General features: G+C 38.3%; 1 protein-coding gene across 1 annotated transcript in view; it reads right to left on the bottom strand.

Moving 5' to 3' along the window:
* Positions 1–6,725: 6,725 nt before the first annotated feature.
* The window catches only part of lrp6 (low density lipoprotein receptor-related protein 6), a 188,196-nt gene continuing 176,332 nt past the window's right edge, over positions 6,726–18,589 (bottom strand). Inside the window, exons 19-23 of the mRNA XM_043709456.2 lie at positions 15,213–15,323; positions 12,789–13,019; positions 10,229–10,365; positions 9,534–9,631; positions 6,726–8,809 (exon numbers count right to left, since the gene is read on the bottom strand). Of these exons, the coding sequence (XP_043565391.1) occupies positions 8,527–8,809; positions 9,534–9,631; positions 10,229–10,365; positions 12,789–13,019; positions 15,213–15,323 (860 nt within the window). The 3' untranslated portion in view covers positions 6,726–8,526. The remainder of the gene's footprint in view (positions 8,810–9,533; positions 9,632–10,228; positions 10,366–12,788; positions 13,020–15,212; positions 15,324–18,589) is intronic.

Consider the following 18,589-nt stretch of genomic DNA (forward strand, 5'->3'; position numbering starts at 1 on the left):
TACTGAATTAATTAAAAACCATTTTAATTCACAAGCAACATAACTTAATTAACTCATCAGTGACAATGTAAAAATCATTCTTAATAGAAATTTAATTAGGCAGAATATCAGGCAGTGTTGTCATTTTCAAAATCAATGTTAAATTATCCCTGGTGTAAGACAGAGTTACAGTAAAGCAGATTTCAATAAATCAGCGGTCTATACTACCTATAGATAAAAGGCATGCACACAACGTGGTGACGCAAACTTTTTCCTAAAATTGTTTTTACAAGGGTTTATCTCTTTATGCCTCCATTAGGTGAAATATCATTTGTGGGAACTTGCAGCATTAATAGACTTTGTTTGTAAATCCAATAGGTCTTGTTATAGCACCTTCAATACAGTAAACAATCCCAAGGTACCTCACCAAAAGATTGTAAAACAAAGAAATGGACAGTAAGTTGGAGGAGGCAGTAGCGAGAATGATCAAAACCTTGGTCAAAGATTTGTGCTCTAAATGCAATGAAAAGCAGGTCCAGAGCTTAGGGCCTATAGTGAAACTAATATTTGGATCTATTTGCTTGTATCACCATTTTTATTGGTGGCTACTATTGACCTGTACTTTTGATATGTAATTTTTTTGAATGTCAGAGTGGCTTTTCATTCATGTTCCCTAGACTATAAACCAATTGACTTGAGGTTTTTATTTTTAAATGATATGAATCTTATACCAAGAAGATGCACATTCACATCTGGAAGTGCAATAGATGAAACCCATGTGAGGGGCAAAATAGATGCATGGCCATGGTCAGGGAGCTGTGATTCCAGCTAATGGAACAAGACTAAATGATTAATATGTCCAGGAGCTGCCTGATCAAAATACTTTGATCTAATTTTGTTATAGGAACATAATTATCTTTCTCATCACAGGATAGAATTTCTGCCCACTCTTCTGTTTTCAAACAACTTCTGTAAAGCTGGATATTTTTACTCAACTTGTTTGGATGCGCTGTTGACACACCTCTGGAGTGGGAGAGACTTGAACCCAAGCCTCCTGGCCTAGAGGCAGGGATACTACATTTCTTGAACTTAAATGGGAAGACCAACAAAAGACTGATGGATTAATTGTTAGGCCAGGATACCTCAAGCTTTTTGTTTATTGGCAGCCATTTGTGATTCTCTACATATCTATTATGTTTAAAATATATTTTGACAATTTTGGAGTAACCTGGGAATCCCTGGAAGGGTGCGAAGCCATGCTACTTTTAGATGATCTGGAACCAGCTGAACCACAATGAGATTTTTACTATGCGGTTCTATTTATGATGGCAGTTGCTGTTACACTGCCATCAATGTGAGCAAATGCGAGGTCTTGCACTTTGGAAAAAAGAATACAAGCATGGACTACTTTCTAAACGGTGAGAAAATTCACTGTTTTAAACACCTTTTTGAAGTCCACACAGAGCACACCAACAGCTCTTCGACAAGAATACTCCAGCAAGTTAGTTAGATATGAACTTTCCTTAACAGATCCAATTAGAATCTTCTGAATCAACCCTTTCCATCTGACTATTACTTCTCCTAAACAATTTGCCAGCCACGGCTTCTTTGAAGTGGGGGCTGGGGAGATTTGTGGGACAGGATAAGTTTTTACTGGTAGCAGCCACAGCCTTTGTTTTGGTGCTGCAAGCCCTGGCCAGCAGCTCTTGGCAGCTGAGACTACTTCATCCTGGGTCCTAATTCCTGCTTGCCTACAACCGTGTAATTGCTGGAAAATCTGATAGACCATCTTCATGGTCGGGAAACTGCCTTCCTTTAAACACTTCAACATTTGGACTTATTCCAGAAACAGAAAGGTATCACACACAAAAACAATGTATTAGAAAGACTCAGCAAGTCTGGTAGCATCTGTAGAGAGAAAGCAGAGTTAATGATTCAGGTCCAGTGATCCTTCTTCAGAACTGATTGTGGTAAGGAAAAAGTTGGTTTACCTGTATATGCTAAACACGGGGTGAGGAGGAGTAAATGATGAGTAGAGATAGAGCCCAGAGAGAGAGACAGAAGTGCAATTGGGCAGCTAAAATAATTGGTCAGGTTTGAGGGAATCAATAGCTGTTAATGGGGACCATTAGTGAGACTGATTTTTTTTTTAAACTGTCACATATATTTTGAAAATACAATGGAAAGTATTTTGTTGCCACAATCTGGCACCATTTTGAGTTACAAGTTACAAAAAGAATAAAATGAAATTTCTTAAATAAGAGTTCACGTTCCATTCAAATGGAGGTCTCAAGTATGGCGCCAGGGTTTCTGCAAACTGTTCTGTTCCTCAAGGAGTCCCACTCCAGGAACAGCAACGATGAAGCTGATGCCCCCCAAAAAATCACAAGCTGTGTTACCACTGCCTCCTCACCAACACTACCAAGAGTCCAGACTCCAGGCCCAGTGCCGCCAGTAGGCCCCACCCTGGGCCCAGCCATTTCCAAGAATCCAGGCTCTGGGCCTACTGCTGCCACTAATCCCTGCTCTGGGCGCTGCTGATGTCAAGAGTCCCTGCTCTGGGCACTGTCATCAGAACTCCCAGTCCACGTCACCAACACCACCATCCTGCCAAACAAGATGAAAAATAAAGACAACAAAAAAATACACAGACAAAAGGATGTCACTGGCCTGGAGCAGACAGTCTCTAACCAGCCTGAATACAACCTAGCATGCTGGCTCCCCCATCAACATAAGCTTAGAAGCTGACAATGGGTTGGTTGTGGTAGCAGCCCACATGATAAGGCCTGGTGTAGGGGTTGGGGTAAGAACAAGAGAGGTGTACAGACCCTAAAATTATTGAACTCAATGTTGAGTTTCTTGTTTAAGGTACCATACACCTTTTACCCAAAGATGCTGCCTGACCTACTGTGCATTCACAACTCTTTTTATCAAACTATTTCACATTGAGCACATATAATGCTTCAAGGATCGATTGACAGAAGTGCTCCAGTTCATGTTGTCTCTGTGGACTTTCAAAGGAATTTTGATGAAGTGTCAGATTACTGGCTTCAAATTTGCTGCCAAATCTGGGAAAAAAAGGAAATTGGTAGCATTTATACAAAGGAACCTCTGCAATAGGGTTCCCAAATTGATTGGCTTTTATAGCAAAGGGAATGAAGTATAAAAATAGAGAGGTTTTGCTAAAATGATATGAGGCACCAGTCAGGCTACACCTTGAATACTACGAACTGTTATGCCTCCTTATCTAAGCAAAGACATATTTGCATTGGAGGCAGACCAGAGAAGATTCAATAGGTTGATCCCAGGTATGGAATATGAGTAAATTGAGTTTGTACCCATTGGAATTTAAAAGAGTTAGAGAGGTGGCCCATTTAAGACAATTAGAAATTTCTTCCTGTGAAACTCTTTACTACAGAGAGGTGTTGAGGCTGGGTCATTAAGTATATCAAAAATTGAGTTAAACAGATTTTTAATCAACAAGGGAATCAAATGTTATAGGAAAAGGCAGGAAAATGCACTTGAGAACTACCAGATCAACCATGATCAAATTGAATGGCAGAGTTCATGGACTAAATGGTCTACTTCAGTTCCTACATCTTATAATCTTAAAAGTATGTAGGATCCTAGGATTAATAAATAAAGCCATGGATTACAAAACCATAAAAACTATGATGTAATTTTAGCAATTCTAATTCACCCTTAACTGGCGTATTGCATTTCTTTCTGGAAACTACACTCAAAGAAGAATGTGAAGGCTTTAGAGAATGGAGAAAGATTTACTGGAATTGTTCCAGTTGTGGGATTTCAGTTACATGGATTGATATGGTGAAATGCTGCACCATTCTTCTCAAAGATTGAGGACATTTGTAGAGGTGTTCAACATCACGAGTGTGTTTAAATAGAGGACATAAACTGTCCCATTTGTAGAAGTGTGGTGAAACAGACAACATTGATTTGAGGCAAGAGGCCTCACAATGCTGAGGGGAACTTCAATATATAACAGATGGTTAGCCCATACTAATTGAAAATGATGGAGGCAGATACAGACAGAATTTTCAAAGGGAAATTAGGTAAGGACTGGAGAGAAAAATTGTGCAGAATTTTCAGGAAAAGACAGGGGATGGAACAAACTGAGTTTCTGTTGCAGATAGTCAGCATCTTATTCTGTACTGTGATCATTTATGATTCTATATCTGGCTATGATGGTGGTGGTACTTCATACCATCTATTTCTCTGATTAACACATCCCACCTGGTTGGCCAAATCCCTCTACTGTATTTAATAGTCCTCTTTGGTCTCTCCATTTTACAGTACGTTCTGCACTGGCCATGGCTTGCGCCAAAATAGAATTGATCTAATATATTCAATAGTAAACTGTTAATTGTGAAATCTAACACTTGTAAAACATACACCTGCACAGAGATCACTCCCAAAGAATCTAGTAGTCTGCAAAAAGGTAATCAAAATCTACGTCCATTTATCTTGATCGCTAAAGTTCTGTATTTTCCATTCCATCTAATACTTTACCAAAATCCAATTAAAAGTTGCAAAGGGCTCTATCTCAATTAATTCCTTCAACAATTACAATGATTTCTGTCTTTTCCCTGAATACTTACAATTGGTGATCCTTTGTAAACCAAAGAAAAATCCAACTTTGTTTTTAGATCCACTCATAGCATTCTTGCTCTAATGGAAATTGCTGTATGATCTCAGATTTTCCGCAGTGTCATACAGCATTGAAACAGACCCTTTGGTCCAACCCATCCATGCCAACCAAATGTCCAATCTGACCTAGTCCCATTTGCCAGCACTTGGCTCATATTGCTGTAAAACCTTCCTATTTATACACCCATCCAGATGCCTTATAGATGTTATAATTGTACCAGCCTCCATCATTTCCTCCTTCCTCTAGCAGCTTGTTTCATACGTCTACCACCCTGTGAGAGAATAAAAATATTCCTCAGATCCTTTTTAAATCTTTCTCCTCAGTTTTAGACTCCCTCACCCTAGGAAAAAGACCGTACCTATTCACCTTATCCATACCCCTCATGATTTTATAAACCTCTATAAAGTCACCCTTCAACCAGGGAAAACAGCCTCAGCCTAAAGCTCAAACCTTCCAGTCCCAAAAACATCATTGTAAATCTTTTCTGTATGCTCTCAGGTTTCAGAAAATCCTTCCTATAGGTGACCAGAATTGTACGCAGTATTCTACAAGTGGCCTAATCAATGTCTTGTATAGCCACAACGTGACATCCCAACTCCTGTACCCTATGTTCTGACCAATAAAACCAAACACCTTCTTCACCATCCTGCCTACATGTGACTCCACTTTCAAAAACTATGCTCCCCGAGGTCTCTTTGTTGTGTGACACTCCCCAGGTGTTTCAGTCCTGCCCTGGTTTGTCTTACCAAAATGCAACACCTCACATTGATCAAACTTAAACTCTATCTGCCAACCCTTGGCCCATCAGATCAAGATCCCAGTGTAATCTGAAATAATTTTCATCACTGTGCACTACATCACCTATTTTGGTGACTTCTGCAAACTTACCACACTTCCTATATTCACATCCAAATCATTTATAAAAGTAACGAAAAGCAGTGGATCCAGCACCAATCCTTGGGGCACATTGCTGGTCATAAGACTCCAGTCTGAAAGCAATCTTCTACCAGCATCCTCTGTCTTCTACCTTCAAGACAATTTTGTTCCAAATTGGCTAGTTCCCCCAGATCCCTTGTGATCTGACCTTACTAACCAGTCTACCATGTGGAACCTTGTCAAACATTCTGCTAATGACCAAATTTACATGTACTGCTCTGTCTTCATCAATCTTCTTCGTCACACTACAAAAAACAGTATGTGAGACATAAAATCCTATGGATAAAGCCATGCGGACTATCCCTAATCAGTCCTTGCCATTCCAAATGCATGTAAACCCTGCCCCTCAGAATCGCTTTCAACAACTTACCTATACTGATGGGAGGCTTACTGATCTATAGTTCCCTGCTTGTCATTTCCCTATTCCTAGCATGTCCTTGTAATACTGATGGTGCACATTCTGGTGTAAATTGATATCCTTTCCATAATAATGAATCTGTAAATATCATTTGTCAATAGGTATAAAATAGTTAAAATGTGGTATTATATGTTAGGGTTTGTATTTTAGCTTCAAATACTGGCTGCTAATGCTAACAAATTCATTGCATTTTGGTACAAATTTTAACAAATACAAAGGTGTGTGATTACGGTTAGTTGTTATGTACTATTTTGTACCGGGATCAATTAAATCAGTAAATTGCTTTTTGGTTCTCGCTTCCAAATACCACTTCATGCAGCAATCTTCATACACCCCAGTGGCTTTTTAAATTTGACAGCGCTGATAAATTTGCACACATCTTTAATTATTGAATTTGCTTGGAAATATGCAGAACAAGGAGACTCCTTCCATTATAAAAAACTGACTTCCAGGTCCAGTAATCCTTTCTGAAGGTCACAGACCTGAAGCTTGAACTTATTTTTTCTCTGCTCAGAGGCTGCCAGACCTGAATATTTCCAGAAATTTCTGATTCTGTTCTTATTCATATATAAAACCTTTACAGTTACTACACTATCTAAAATTTGATATATCCACAAACGGGATGCAGCATTTTCAGTCCCTTCAGTCTGAATAACGAAATTCAGTAATTTCTCAACAACATTTTTTTTAGCTTCTTGGTTACCTTGGTGAAAAGAATAAATACAGGTTTCAATCTTAGTTTTATTATAAAAATCAAATTTTCATTTGTTACAACTTGACTTGAGAGTAACAGAAAGAGCTTTATACAAAAAAAAGAGTTCAGACAAATAAAGCACTTATTTTACATTTTCAGGATGATATTAAGCAAATGGATAAGACTGACCAAATGTTGGTCATTAACACAAACACATCCTTGCAAAGTATATTGGTACTAGGGGATTGCACCTGGTACACAACAAAATAGTTAGTTCCAATTGACAGGAGGAAAGTCAAAAGGAAGAAAACAAAGGTTTACAATTAATACATTGAGCAGCACCAGATCCTTCACTTCCAAACAAGATTGTTTACTTTAGACATACACCACTGGGGTGATTTTTGTATTAGAATTTGGCACAGAGTTCTATTTTCACTTAGACGTATACCCAGAGAAATATTCCAGACATTCCTGGCTCCATGTACACAGCAGCAGACAGTTTAAAAATCCTCATGTACTAATTATCCTATGCATATCTTGATCAAATTATTTTATGGAATAGTGACATAATTAAATAATTGAATACTAGAAATACCTTAAATGACTGCATCATGATTTAGACTCACTTGGCATTTCTGTCAATCGCAATGACTGTTACAAAGTATTCAGTTTTTGCTACAAAATGTATTTTTTAATACAATGTAATAATATAAAGGTGATAATCTGTATTTTGCACAGTACCTTAACTGATAATTGAAAATTACATTTAAAATGGAAAAAATAAACTCATCTGGCCATCTATTAAAAAAAATCTGAGATTGTCATTACCTTATACTAATGTTTTATAGAAAAATAAAATGAGGCATAAAGTAATACAACTATACATGAACGTATTGCAAGGATATATGGACAGGCTTTACAGGAAATCTAATACAAGGTTATCTTATAGCTTATAAATAGGTTATCTACACAATGTGGTATAAAAATACACTCAGAACATTTGCGGGCACTGAAGTTAAAAGCTCATTGACTAAGAATTTAAAAAGTATCAAGGCATGGTTTATGCCCTTGGTCAAATACTTCAAAACATCACAGGTGCTATTCCACTACTTGTCCCCAAATTACTTTAAAATAATGATTTTCACCACAAAGAAGCTGACTTTCGTACAGTTCGCCCACTCTGACTCTGCAGCAAAGGTGCAGAATAGCTTCAGAGCACATGCAACTTTAAAAGCTGCAGTGTGGCTGACATTGGCTGCACTGTGAAATCATATACATTATTGGCGCTGGTGTGACAAGAATCTCAGGAACTGACTCTGCATATGTTCTCCTTCAGCTGAATGTTACTGAAACAGCTTTGCACAAAAAGGCAAGATCCTCAAGCCAGCTCTCTCTGAGTTGCTGCTTTCAATTCTGTAAGAGTGTTGTGCAGCTCTCTCTCTCGTATAGGAAATAGAAGATAATTAAATTTTATTTTCACTATAGAACACACTGATTCTCTTTAGGCACTGGAGTTGCAATCCATCCAGTATCCTGTGTCCTGTTGATGTGTCTGCTAGTCTTCTATGTCTTCTTAGGTACAGTTGCTTCCCTGGGTTAAGGCATTTTTGTTTGTGGAAAAAAAAATCTTGTTTGTACAAATTTTTACAAATTTTATGGCACAACCAGCAGGCGCTGTTAGAAAATATATAAATATCCTCTCTTCTATACAAATTGCTTGCAAATCATTTCCCTTCCCTCCCAATCTATTTTCACTGTACAAATCACATCACTTTTTTTAAATGCAGTCTCTTCATATCAACAATTATTTACAATAGGCAAAGATGGTGCTCATGAGGAGTCTGTACATGGGGAGGGAGGGGGTGGATAAAGATGATGCGAGTAACTCCTTTCTGTATAAGGAGAAGGTGGGCAGCTTTCATAGTTCTCCTCAGCGGACAAATACTGGCTCCGTGGAGTTGGAGGCGGAGGGAATGGTTCAGAGTCATAGTTCAAATCGCTATAACATTTCGTTGTAGCAATTCTCCTTCCAGGGGTGTAGTCACTGTCGCAGACATCAGTACTACAAGGAGTAGTAGGGGGAGCAAAATTTCTGTAAGCATATGGTCTGTAGCTATAGACGGAGAAAGAAAATACAAGTTATTAATATCAATTTACTTGTAAAGTACTTGCAATTTTAATTTGCTGGGTTTTTTTAAAAACAAGATTTAAAAAATGTGGGTGACCATGTAAGGCACAATTACTTTTCTCTTAAAATGGGGGGAAGCATCCCTTTCTCGAAGATATTTTTTTCATGCAAGAAAACCAGATTTTAAATGAAACCATCTGTGCAGAGAGAAACACAGTCAATGTTTCAAATTGGACTTGACATGTTAGATGCTTCCAGACCTGCTGAGTTTCTCCAGCATTTTCTGTTTTTATTTATTTAATACTTCCAGCATCTGCAATGTTTTGCTTTTATATGGCAGTAAAATGACTAGCTGCTTACAAAATCACTTATTTTTGAAGTATGGCTGACTGGGCTTATGCAGTAATTTCTTTTATTCATTCATGGGATTGTACTGACTGGACCACTATATACTGCCCATCCTTAGTTACCCTTTAGAAGGTGATGTTTAGAAGCGCATGGGGACCCTGCGGAACTCCTATCACAGCAGACTCCAAAACAATTACTCAGAAAATTGAAGATTTTGACAGGCAACTTCCCAGCGCCTGGAATTCTTCAAAATTATCCATTTAAAATTGGAGAATTCAGAGGGTTCTGCTGCAGTTAAGAAATAGTTAAACGGGAAAAGGCAGTCTATTAAATTGCTAATCTCATTGTGTTCCCCATTTACCTGTATGATCTGTGAGTAGAAGGACTATTGGAGGAGTAACCAAATTCCATGGTATAATGTGAACGTTCAGTAGCTGGTGATGGTGGAGGATTCAGCATCTAGACAGGAAGAAAAAAAACTATAAATACAAGTAATCTGTTTAAAAGTTACGTTCAGAATGGTAACCACACATTTATGGTATGAGCAACATATATTTCTGAGATTCGTATGCAGTGTTGACTTATTTCAGCCAGAAACGTGAAAGAAACAAAGCAACGGTCTCAGTATCATCAAATGAGAAACTCAGGGGATCAGAGAGGACCAAGTCCACTATATTCACTCTGCAACAAATGTATGCGTTTCAGTTGCCATGCACTCAAATGATCTGTCAATACTCTGTCCATGATACACATGAAAAATCTTTTGTATAAGGTTCTGGTATGTTGCTGGCATCTGTTCTCAAAAGTTTGTTCTGCTGACCTCAGAATTCAGGAAAAAATCAGTAGGATTTGTTGCGAAAAAGGACCAATACAATATTTTCCTTTTTTCACACAGTCTGGGAATGTAAACATAGATTCAGCCAAAAAAAAGAGCAAAGTGAAAATAAGGCACGGTGAAGATATCTTTATATTTAAAAATAATTTATATTGGTTTAATTTAGGCTATTCTTTAAATAAGAAAAAAAGTCAAAGTTGATAAATAATGTGTCTACTTACAGGAGGGAAGTAAGTGCCTTTTGTACTTGAAGAGCTGCTGGATGAGGCCCCTGTAACATGAGCCCTGTCATATGGTGGCCCACTGCTTCCACCCATAATACTTAGGGAACTCATCACAGACTTGCCACGGGACATACCTACAATTAAAGTAAACACAACCAGTAATTAAATTAAACATATACAACACAGTAAGTATGTTTAAACAATACCCTACGTTATTTAAGATGCAGACACAATCACAAGCCAGATCTTGTGACTCGCTTCTCCTTTGCTTTAACCAACCACCCATTACTGTTAGCCTTGAAATGGACAAGAGATGAAGGACTGGCCCTACTGCAGTTGAAAATAGTCAATGCTTTCATAACAGTGTCAAAATTCAAAATAAGATGGCATTTAAGAGTTCATTTTTAATGAAGAAATGACTTGAAATTCAGAAAAGATTAACATAACTGAAAGACGGTCAACACGGTACAGTCAGTTCTTGTATAACACGATAGCTGTGTTCTTTTGCAACCCCGTATTATAGAAAAATTGGGCTTTAGAAACTGCTGGCACTGTAATAGTGTTGCAGCCGATACACGTTTTAAAGGTTTGCGCTGAAGAAACAGCATGCCAATTTGTCAATTGCGTTACAGCTAATTTGCGTTGACGAAATGTGTTATAACAGAACCACCTGTATTGTGAAGAGGAAATCATATTTGATACGTGTGGCCAAGGTTCTTTATCACTATGCAGTGATAAAGGGGAAAAATCAGTTGATGTAATGTATTTAGATTTCCGGAAGGCATTCAAATGAGGTGCCACACAGCATTATTGCTCAAGACAGGAGCTCACGGTATTGGGAATAACAGAAGACAGTCGGGGTCAATGGCATTTTTTCAGGTCGGAAAGTCAGAGTGTCATAGGGTCAATAGGTACTATCAATATTAATGACTTGGACGATGAGGTAATGTGTATTCAAATTTTCTGACAGTATAAAAGAAATTATGAGAGTATGTGGTGATAAAGACTCAAGGAGTCTGCAAAGGTAGATAGATAAATTGGGTGAGCGGGCAAAACTTGGCAGAGTTTAAATGCAGGCAAGTGTGAGGTCATGCACTTTGGTTGGAAGAATCAAAAAGCAGATTATTAAAATGGAGGGAGACTCCATAAAAGTGCAGTGTTGATAGATCTGGATGTACTTATGCACAAAACACAAAAAGTTAGCGTGCAAGTACAATTAGCATTCTCAGTATTCAGCTGCTCAAAGGGTCTATGCAGGACAACTAGTGTGCTGATGCTGTTGCAACACTGACCTCGGGTTCCGAAGGTGCTGCCACTGCACATAGATCTCAGGGCCCACGTAAAAGAAAACAGAAGGAATAATGGGTGCAACAAGATATTCAGGCGGCAGATGGAATTTGACTTTATTACTAGGGTTTTGAGTATAAAAACAGAGAGGTCTTATCACAACTGTACAGGGCTTTGATTAGACAACTACACCTAGAATACTGTGAATAGCTTGGGCACCTTATTTAAATAAGATCATGCAAGCATTAGAGGCCATTCAAAAGAGATTCACCTCGCTGATTCCTGGATGAATTGGTTGAGTTATCAAGAATGGTTAAACAATTAAGGCTTTTAGTCATTGATGTTTAGAAAAACGAGGGGTGATCGGATTGAAAACTGCAAGATTCTAAGGGAGCTTGACAAGGTAAATGTTGAGCTGATGTTTCCCACTAGTGGAAAATCTCAAACTAGGATCACAGTTACAGAATAAAACAGATGTGAAGGAATTTCCTCTACAAAAGGTAGTGACTGTCTTGAAATATTGGCTATAAGAAAAGCCTTGGAGATGACCCTAGTGATATAAATATTATGTAATCAAGTAAGAAATACAGGCAATGTCTGCCAGAGTCGAAGGGTTGCTGCTGGTCTCAGGAAAGGAGAATTTCAGCTACACACCCCACTCTAATCAGTGCCCTCTTTGTATTGTGTACATGGTTATTAGGGAGAGTCTAGATCAGATGTTACTACAACAATGGCATGACTGAATTGTTTTCAAAGTAACTGCCCATTTTCCTCCAGTATGTGACACCCAGAAAATATTCAGTGCTTATGGAACCAAATAGCAGGTGGAGTCAATGAGAAAAAGCCATTGAGATAACAATCAAATAAGTGAAACCTTGGATGGCTTCTATGTACAATAGAAGAAAGGGCACCAATGGTAAAATATATAAAAATTTAATGCTGCTGTAGTTATCAATCTAACTTTTTCTCCTATGCAGTATCAGTATCCACCTAAAATTGTGTCACGGGATGTTTTAAATCTGAGGGGCAAGGTAGAGCCTTATTTACCATCTCATTGGACTCATCAGATATAAAGGTAAAAACGAGGTAAAAAATAAAGTACAACTTTTTAAAAAAAATGTGCAGTAAGCTACATTAAAACAGTTCCCATAAAGGAAATCAAATTCAACAAGACAGAAAAGCCTGATTAATCAACGACAAAATTATAGTTTTCCACTGTGATTTAACACAAGGCCTCAATTTTCAATCTATGATGATAAAGCATTCCTACCTTGAAGTGACCCTGGGAGGGAGTTAGTATGTGGCACATAACCGAGAGGCACTGAAGCAGATCCATGTACAACAAAATCGTTTGTCATTGTTTCTCCATCGCCTTTCATCCGTGGGCACAGAACACGTTGGCAAATAAAGTATATAGCTCCAATCACAAAGACAGAAAGGATGACACCAATAATTGAACCAATGGTGCTTGTAGGTTGAGGGGTAGGCTCTTCTGTGGGATCTAATTAATTAGCAGAAATATATTTGACAAAGCTTTGATTCTGTTGGTCAGTAGAGACCAAGGTAAACTTACTGCATATAGTTGGTATGAAATGACTATGTTTATAGTCTTTATGCATTGGTACTTAACATAAGAATGTACAGAAGAGAGGTACCTAGATAAATTTATTTAAATATGATAATCCTGAGGTTAGTTTCAAAAATGAGAAGCAAACAGAAAATAACTAAAAGCAAATCTCTTAGGATTAATTCAAATTTCAATTTTGCCAACTCCACATTAAGCCAATCGCACAGTGATAGTATGTAACAATGGAAAATAAACTACTAAAGCTCTACAGTAATGTTAATAGCACTCAGCTCATCATATTACAGAAACTATGGAGCAGAAACCTGCAATGGAGAAACTTGATCTGCAATTAGACCAAGTACGTATTTCAATCTTAAAATTACCATCTGTAATATTGTGGCTGTTCATTCTCCCTCCCAGTGTCTAACCTCTTCCCAACATAAAACACAGTCTTAATTCCTCCTCCAGCTGCCAAATTTAAATGATACTTTTTGTTAGTGAAAATAGCACAGTTCAATTCAATTGTTTCTTGCCCCATTTTAGCATGATCTCCTTAATTTTCAATAATTCTGTAATTTCTTATAACACTGCATTGTGAATGCCTCAAGGCCTCATTAGTTTGGCAATTGTCACAAATACAAATAAAATATATTGGATGTATGTAACACCTTTTCCAAAGCATAAACGGTGAATACAGTGCATGTGAAATATAGTCACTGTTCACAAACAGCCAAATATACAATCTGTTCTGATATAATGCGATAGTTCCATTCTCGTGCAATCTCTCATTATACAAAAATTGCTCAATAGCCACACCATGTAAAATTGATGAGGCTGGAATCACGTTATATCAAATACATGGAAGAAAGTTCACGTTCAACAAATAATGGTCTATATTCTTTAATCATGTTGAAGCCAATTTGTGTTGAAAAAATGAGTGTTATATCAGAACTGACTGCACGCAACAACAACCAGATATTGTTTATGAAGTTAATTAGATTTTTCTTTGAAATAATGCCACAGGGTCTCTTACACTCACTCAAGGGGACAAAAATGGCTTCATTTACCATTTTATCAGATGGAGACAGCGTCTGTGACAGTGCAGTACTCCCTCAATGTCACATTGAAGTGTCAGCTTTGATTTTTGTCCTCAAGTTCTGGAATGGGACTTGAACCCCAGAACTTCAGATTTTGACTATTGTATAAGTATTAACTGAAAAGGTTAACTGACTTCACAGGATAAGCCCTGCCTCTGAGGGTATAAAGGACTGTTCTTCAGTGGAGCTAACAACACCACCACCCCTCCCCACCCAAGAGTGACTAGTGCATCGCACAACGTTTTTCACACGTCGGTATTCCAGACTGACTGTTTTGCTCTTTACATTAATGGTATGTAGCTAAAGCAGCCATGTGCATTTACTTTTAAGTTCAGCCTGATGTCTCACAAGATAATCGTAGAGATAATGTAACCAGTTACTAAATAAAATATAATAAACCAGTACTATTTAATCAAGGTAGAGCCCATCTTTTATCTAAGGCGTCATGTGGATACGCTTCACCACATGGTATTGGCAGCTTGACTAATAGCAGCAAGAAGCATTAGTGACGGTGAATCTACCCAAACACATCCCAAATAAGATTCTGAATATGCTGGCATTCAGTATTACAAATACTAAGGTGATAAAGCTGCCAACTGAAATCAGGGCTAACACCTGACAAAATAAACTGGAAAGCCAAAGTGTTCCAGGAAACAAACATTTTCCTTGAGAATACTATGCAATTTTCAAAATTTCATTTAATCTGAAGTGCTCTATTACTCATTTTGATAAGAGATCCCAACTGGCAACTGTAACAATGTCAAGCTAGAATTGGGATTGAATGTTAATTGAGAGCAGTTAGGAGAATTTAAGAACACAGCACATAGAGCAGTCCTTCCAGCATCTGCTCTCAAAAATACCAGAATGAGGAGAGGACACATGTTGTTTGCTACACTGCAGAAGTTTGAAGGAAAAGTATTTGTTCTTTGACTAAAGTAAACTGCTATTTTTGCACACATTAAAATAAAGCATTAACTTATCTAAACAGTACCCTGTAATAAAAACAATGTGTTATTTGGTGAAAACTTACAGCACGCAAGTTCGTCTGAATTGTCGGCGCAATCTCCATTATGATCACATCTTTTATGCTTGGCAATGCACTGTCCAGTGGCACATTGAAACTGGTCCATAGCACACAGAACTGAGAAGCAGACAAAGAAAAGGTTTTACTTTCTTGAGAGGTCAAACATAATGAGGAGGTTCAGAGTTGGAACACATCTTAATGCACAGCAAATGAAAAACAGTAGTCAGTTTTCCACCTTTTTTCCCAATAAGATGTAATTACCATCAGAATGTTCAACTGAGATGGTTTCGTAAGTAGTAAAACATTGAGATTATTTGCTCAGTTGTACTACAGTCAGAGTCTCAGCAATGTCATTTTGTAACTACATGCCAGATGCTAGCTGAGAATGGAAGCAGACTGATCCAGCTCTCTCAGGACCATAGGATCGGAGACTTCCTGCATTTGAAAATCAATGGCGCCAGAATCATCATCAGCTGTACAATGGCACTTAGGCTTTAAATATCGTGAGCAGAAAGTAGAGAGTCATTACCAGCCAATAGAGCATTATTCATCTTATCAGAAATGGAAAAATAAAGGTATTCAGGTCATGTGCCTGAAGCAGATTCTTTGTATTTTTAAACAAGGCACCTAAACATTCATCTGAAAACCCCTTGGTAAATTGGGCAGCCAGAATATTGATAGAGCCGGTTGCTGCTTTCAGGAAAAAAAAAGGTCTAATTGTTATTTAACTATGAGTCCTTAAAGGCTGCAGGACACTACCAAAAATGGGGAAGTAATGGTCTAATGGTATTATTGCTGGGTTGTTAATCCAAAGAGCCAGGTAATGTACTAGAGACCTGGGTTCAAATCCTGTCATGGTAGATGGTGGAATTTGAATTCAATTTTTAAAAAAACCTGGGATTAAGAGTTAAGAGGTGACCATGAAACCATTGTCAGTATTCAGAAAAGCTCATTTGGTATAACAATGCCCTTTAGGGAAGGAAACATGTCGTCTTTACCTGGTCTGGACTACATGTGACTCCAGCCCAACAGCAATGTGATGGACTCTTAAATGCCTTCTGGGGTGAGCAATAAATGCTGACATAGCCAGAGACAGCTAGAGACACCCTCATCCCATCAACAAATTAAAAGATAAGCTAGTATTATATACTTAACTGAACATGATACCAGAAGAGGAGCAGATCTTCACTTTCCAAATTCCAGCCCCCGACACCAAATGCCCAATGAACTGTTCCTGGTTACTCCAAACCCCCACCTCTCCAAACTTCTGAACAATTCCCCCTCCAAAGCTATGGAAGCACCTGTCAGACCATAAAATTCCAGGGATGTACAGGTATCACAACCTATTGGTTACAATACTGTTAAGTAATCCTCAGGCTTAAAGAGAGAGTGGAGTGAGAGTTCAAATCCCTTTAAATAAATTAAATTTATTTAATTAACTTAATGTAAGTCAGCATCAATAATTATGACCTCAAAACTACTGGATCATCAGAAATCCAACCAGTTCACTAATATCCTTTGGGGAAGTAATATGCTGTCCATATTCAATTTGTCCTCATACAGCTTCAGAGCCACAGCAATGTAGTTGATTCCCAACTACCATTTGAAATGACCTACCTGATATTTTGTCAAAACTGACATAAAAACCCACAATCAGAAGAAAACCAGACTGATTACTCAACATTGATTAGATGTTAGACTCAGACACAACAATGGTACAATCAGCCTATTCAACATTGCAAAATTGTCTAGATACCAGAAGCTTGTGCTAACATGGGAAGAGTTGTCCCACTGGTGATTCAGCGAATGGCTAACATTCACATTTATAGTCTTAGCTCACAACTGATGTCCCAGACTCCTCCATCAACAGCTCTGAAGGGTCATGCTGGACTCAAAACCTTAACTATGTTCCTCTCTCCACAGATGTTGCCAGATCAGCTGAGGTTTTCCAGCATTCTCTGTATCTGATCCCCTATCACCACCCCTGGCTATGTGCTATTCCACTGACAGGGTAGAGATCGTGGTACTGTAGTGTACAGTAAGCAGTGAATGGCCTTGGACTACATATAATTGACTCTAAGCTCATTGTCTCATTGCTTAATTTACAAGGACACCTCCTGTAGTTTATCATTTACCATCTTCCATCAGTTGATGCGCCAATGCTCTTCAAACTAAACACTATTTAGGAGCAGCAATAAGCAAATACACAAAGTACACTGGATGGGGATCTTAATGTCCATGATTCAGACTAGCTTAGTAGTGACTCAACTGTGCAAGCTGGCCAAGATTTGAAGGACAGATTTGCCATACTTGGCCTGTGGCAGGCATTGAAAGAACCTACAGGAGACAGAAAAGCTAATTTGTCATCAATTTACTGGTTGTAAACGAGTGTATTAAGCTGAGCAACCATAGCATAGTTCTATGAGGTCAAATCCCATCCTACATTGGGAATACTACCCACTGTGTGAAACAGTACTGCTGTACTAAATACGATATACTTGAACAGATCTAGCAGCTTAACAGTAGGCAACTACAGGTATAGTGGGCCATCATAAACACCAAGAGTGAATTCAACCACATGTAAAATCATGATCTGATATTTATCTCTCATTGTCATAACATCAGGCCGGGAGATCGACTCTGTTCAATCGAGTGTGCAATAGCACCCGACAGACCAAAAAATGAGGTGCCACAACGTTGAAGTAACAATATAGATTACATGCATGCTTAACAGCAGAAACAGCATCATAGACAGCCCCTTATTAAGTTAAAGGAGCTGCAGCTTCCACAAGCAAGGGGAGGGCTGTATTTTCCAGACTTTAGGAAGTATCAGCTGAGTTCTCTATTAAGCTACATAGCTGATTGATTGCCGGTCACACGAGACCCAATCCGGATGGACATCGAGGCCTCTCAAGCAAAGTGTCCCCTTATTAATCTCCTATTTTTAGATAAAATGAAAAGTCATTATGGACCATTGTAAAAACTCTACTGTATTAAACACAATTAAAGCCTGGAAGATAATGTAGCAAAATGAGGGCAACTCACAAAAAATCTCCCCTTTTCTTCCTATAGTGGGAGCATGGGGTTTTCAACCAGGGCTCACAGATGCCACATTTAAATCCTGGAGGTCCAGGGGTATTTCCTGCTTCGGGGATCTGTTCGATGGGGAGGTTATGATGTCTTTTGAACAGCTACACCAGAAATTTGGACTACCTAATGGATACCTCTTTCGGTACTTCCAAATTCGAGATTACATCCAGAAGAAGACTACATTATTAGATTGCTCCTAAAAATCAGATAGGGAATGAAGAGTGTTGTGGCCAATGGGTTTATCCTCGGACAGCACTCTCTATCAGTCACTACATAATGAAGTATCAGAAGAC

The sequence above is a fragment of the Chiloscyllium plagiosum genome, unplaced genomic scaffold, assembly GCF_037043375.1.
Source record: "Chiloscyllium plagiosum isolate Xiang-an unplaced genomic scaffold, Cpla_swu_hap1 HiC_scaffold_19, whole genome shotgun sequence".
Classification (NCBI taxonomy): Eukaryota; Metazoa; Chordata; class Chondrichthyes; order Orectolobiformes; family Hemiscylliidae; genus Chiloscyllium; species Chiloscyllium plagiosum.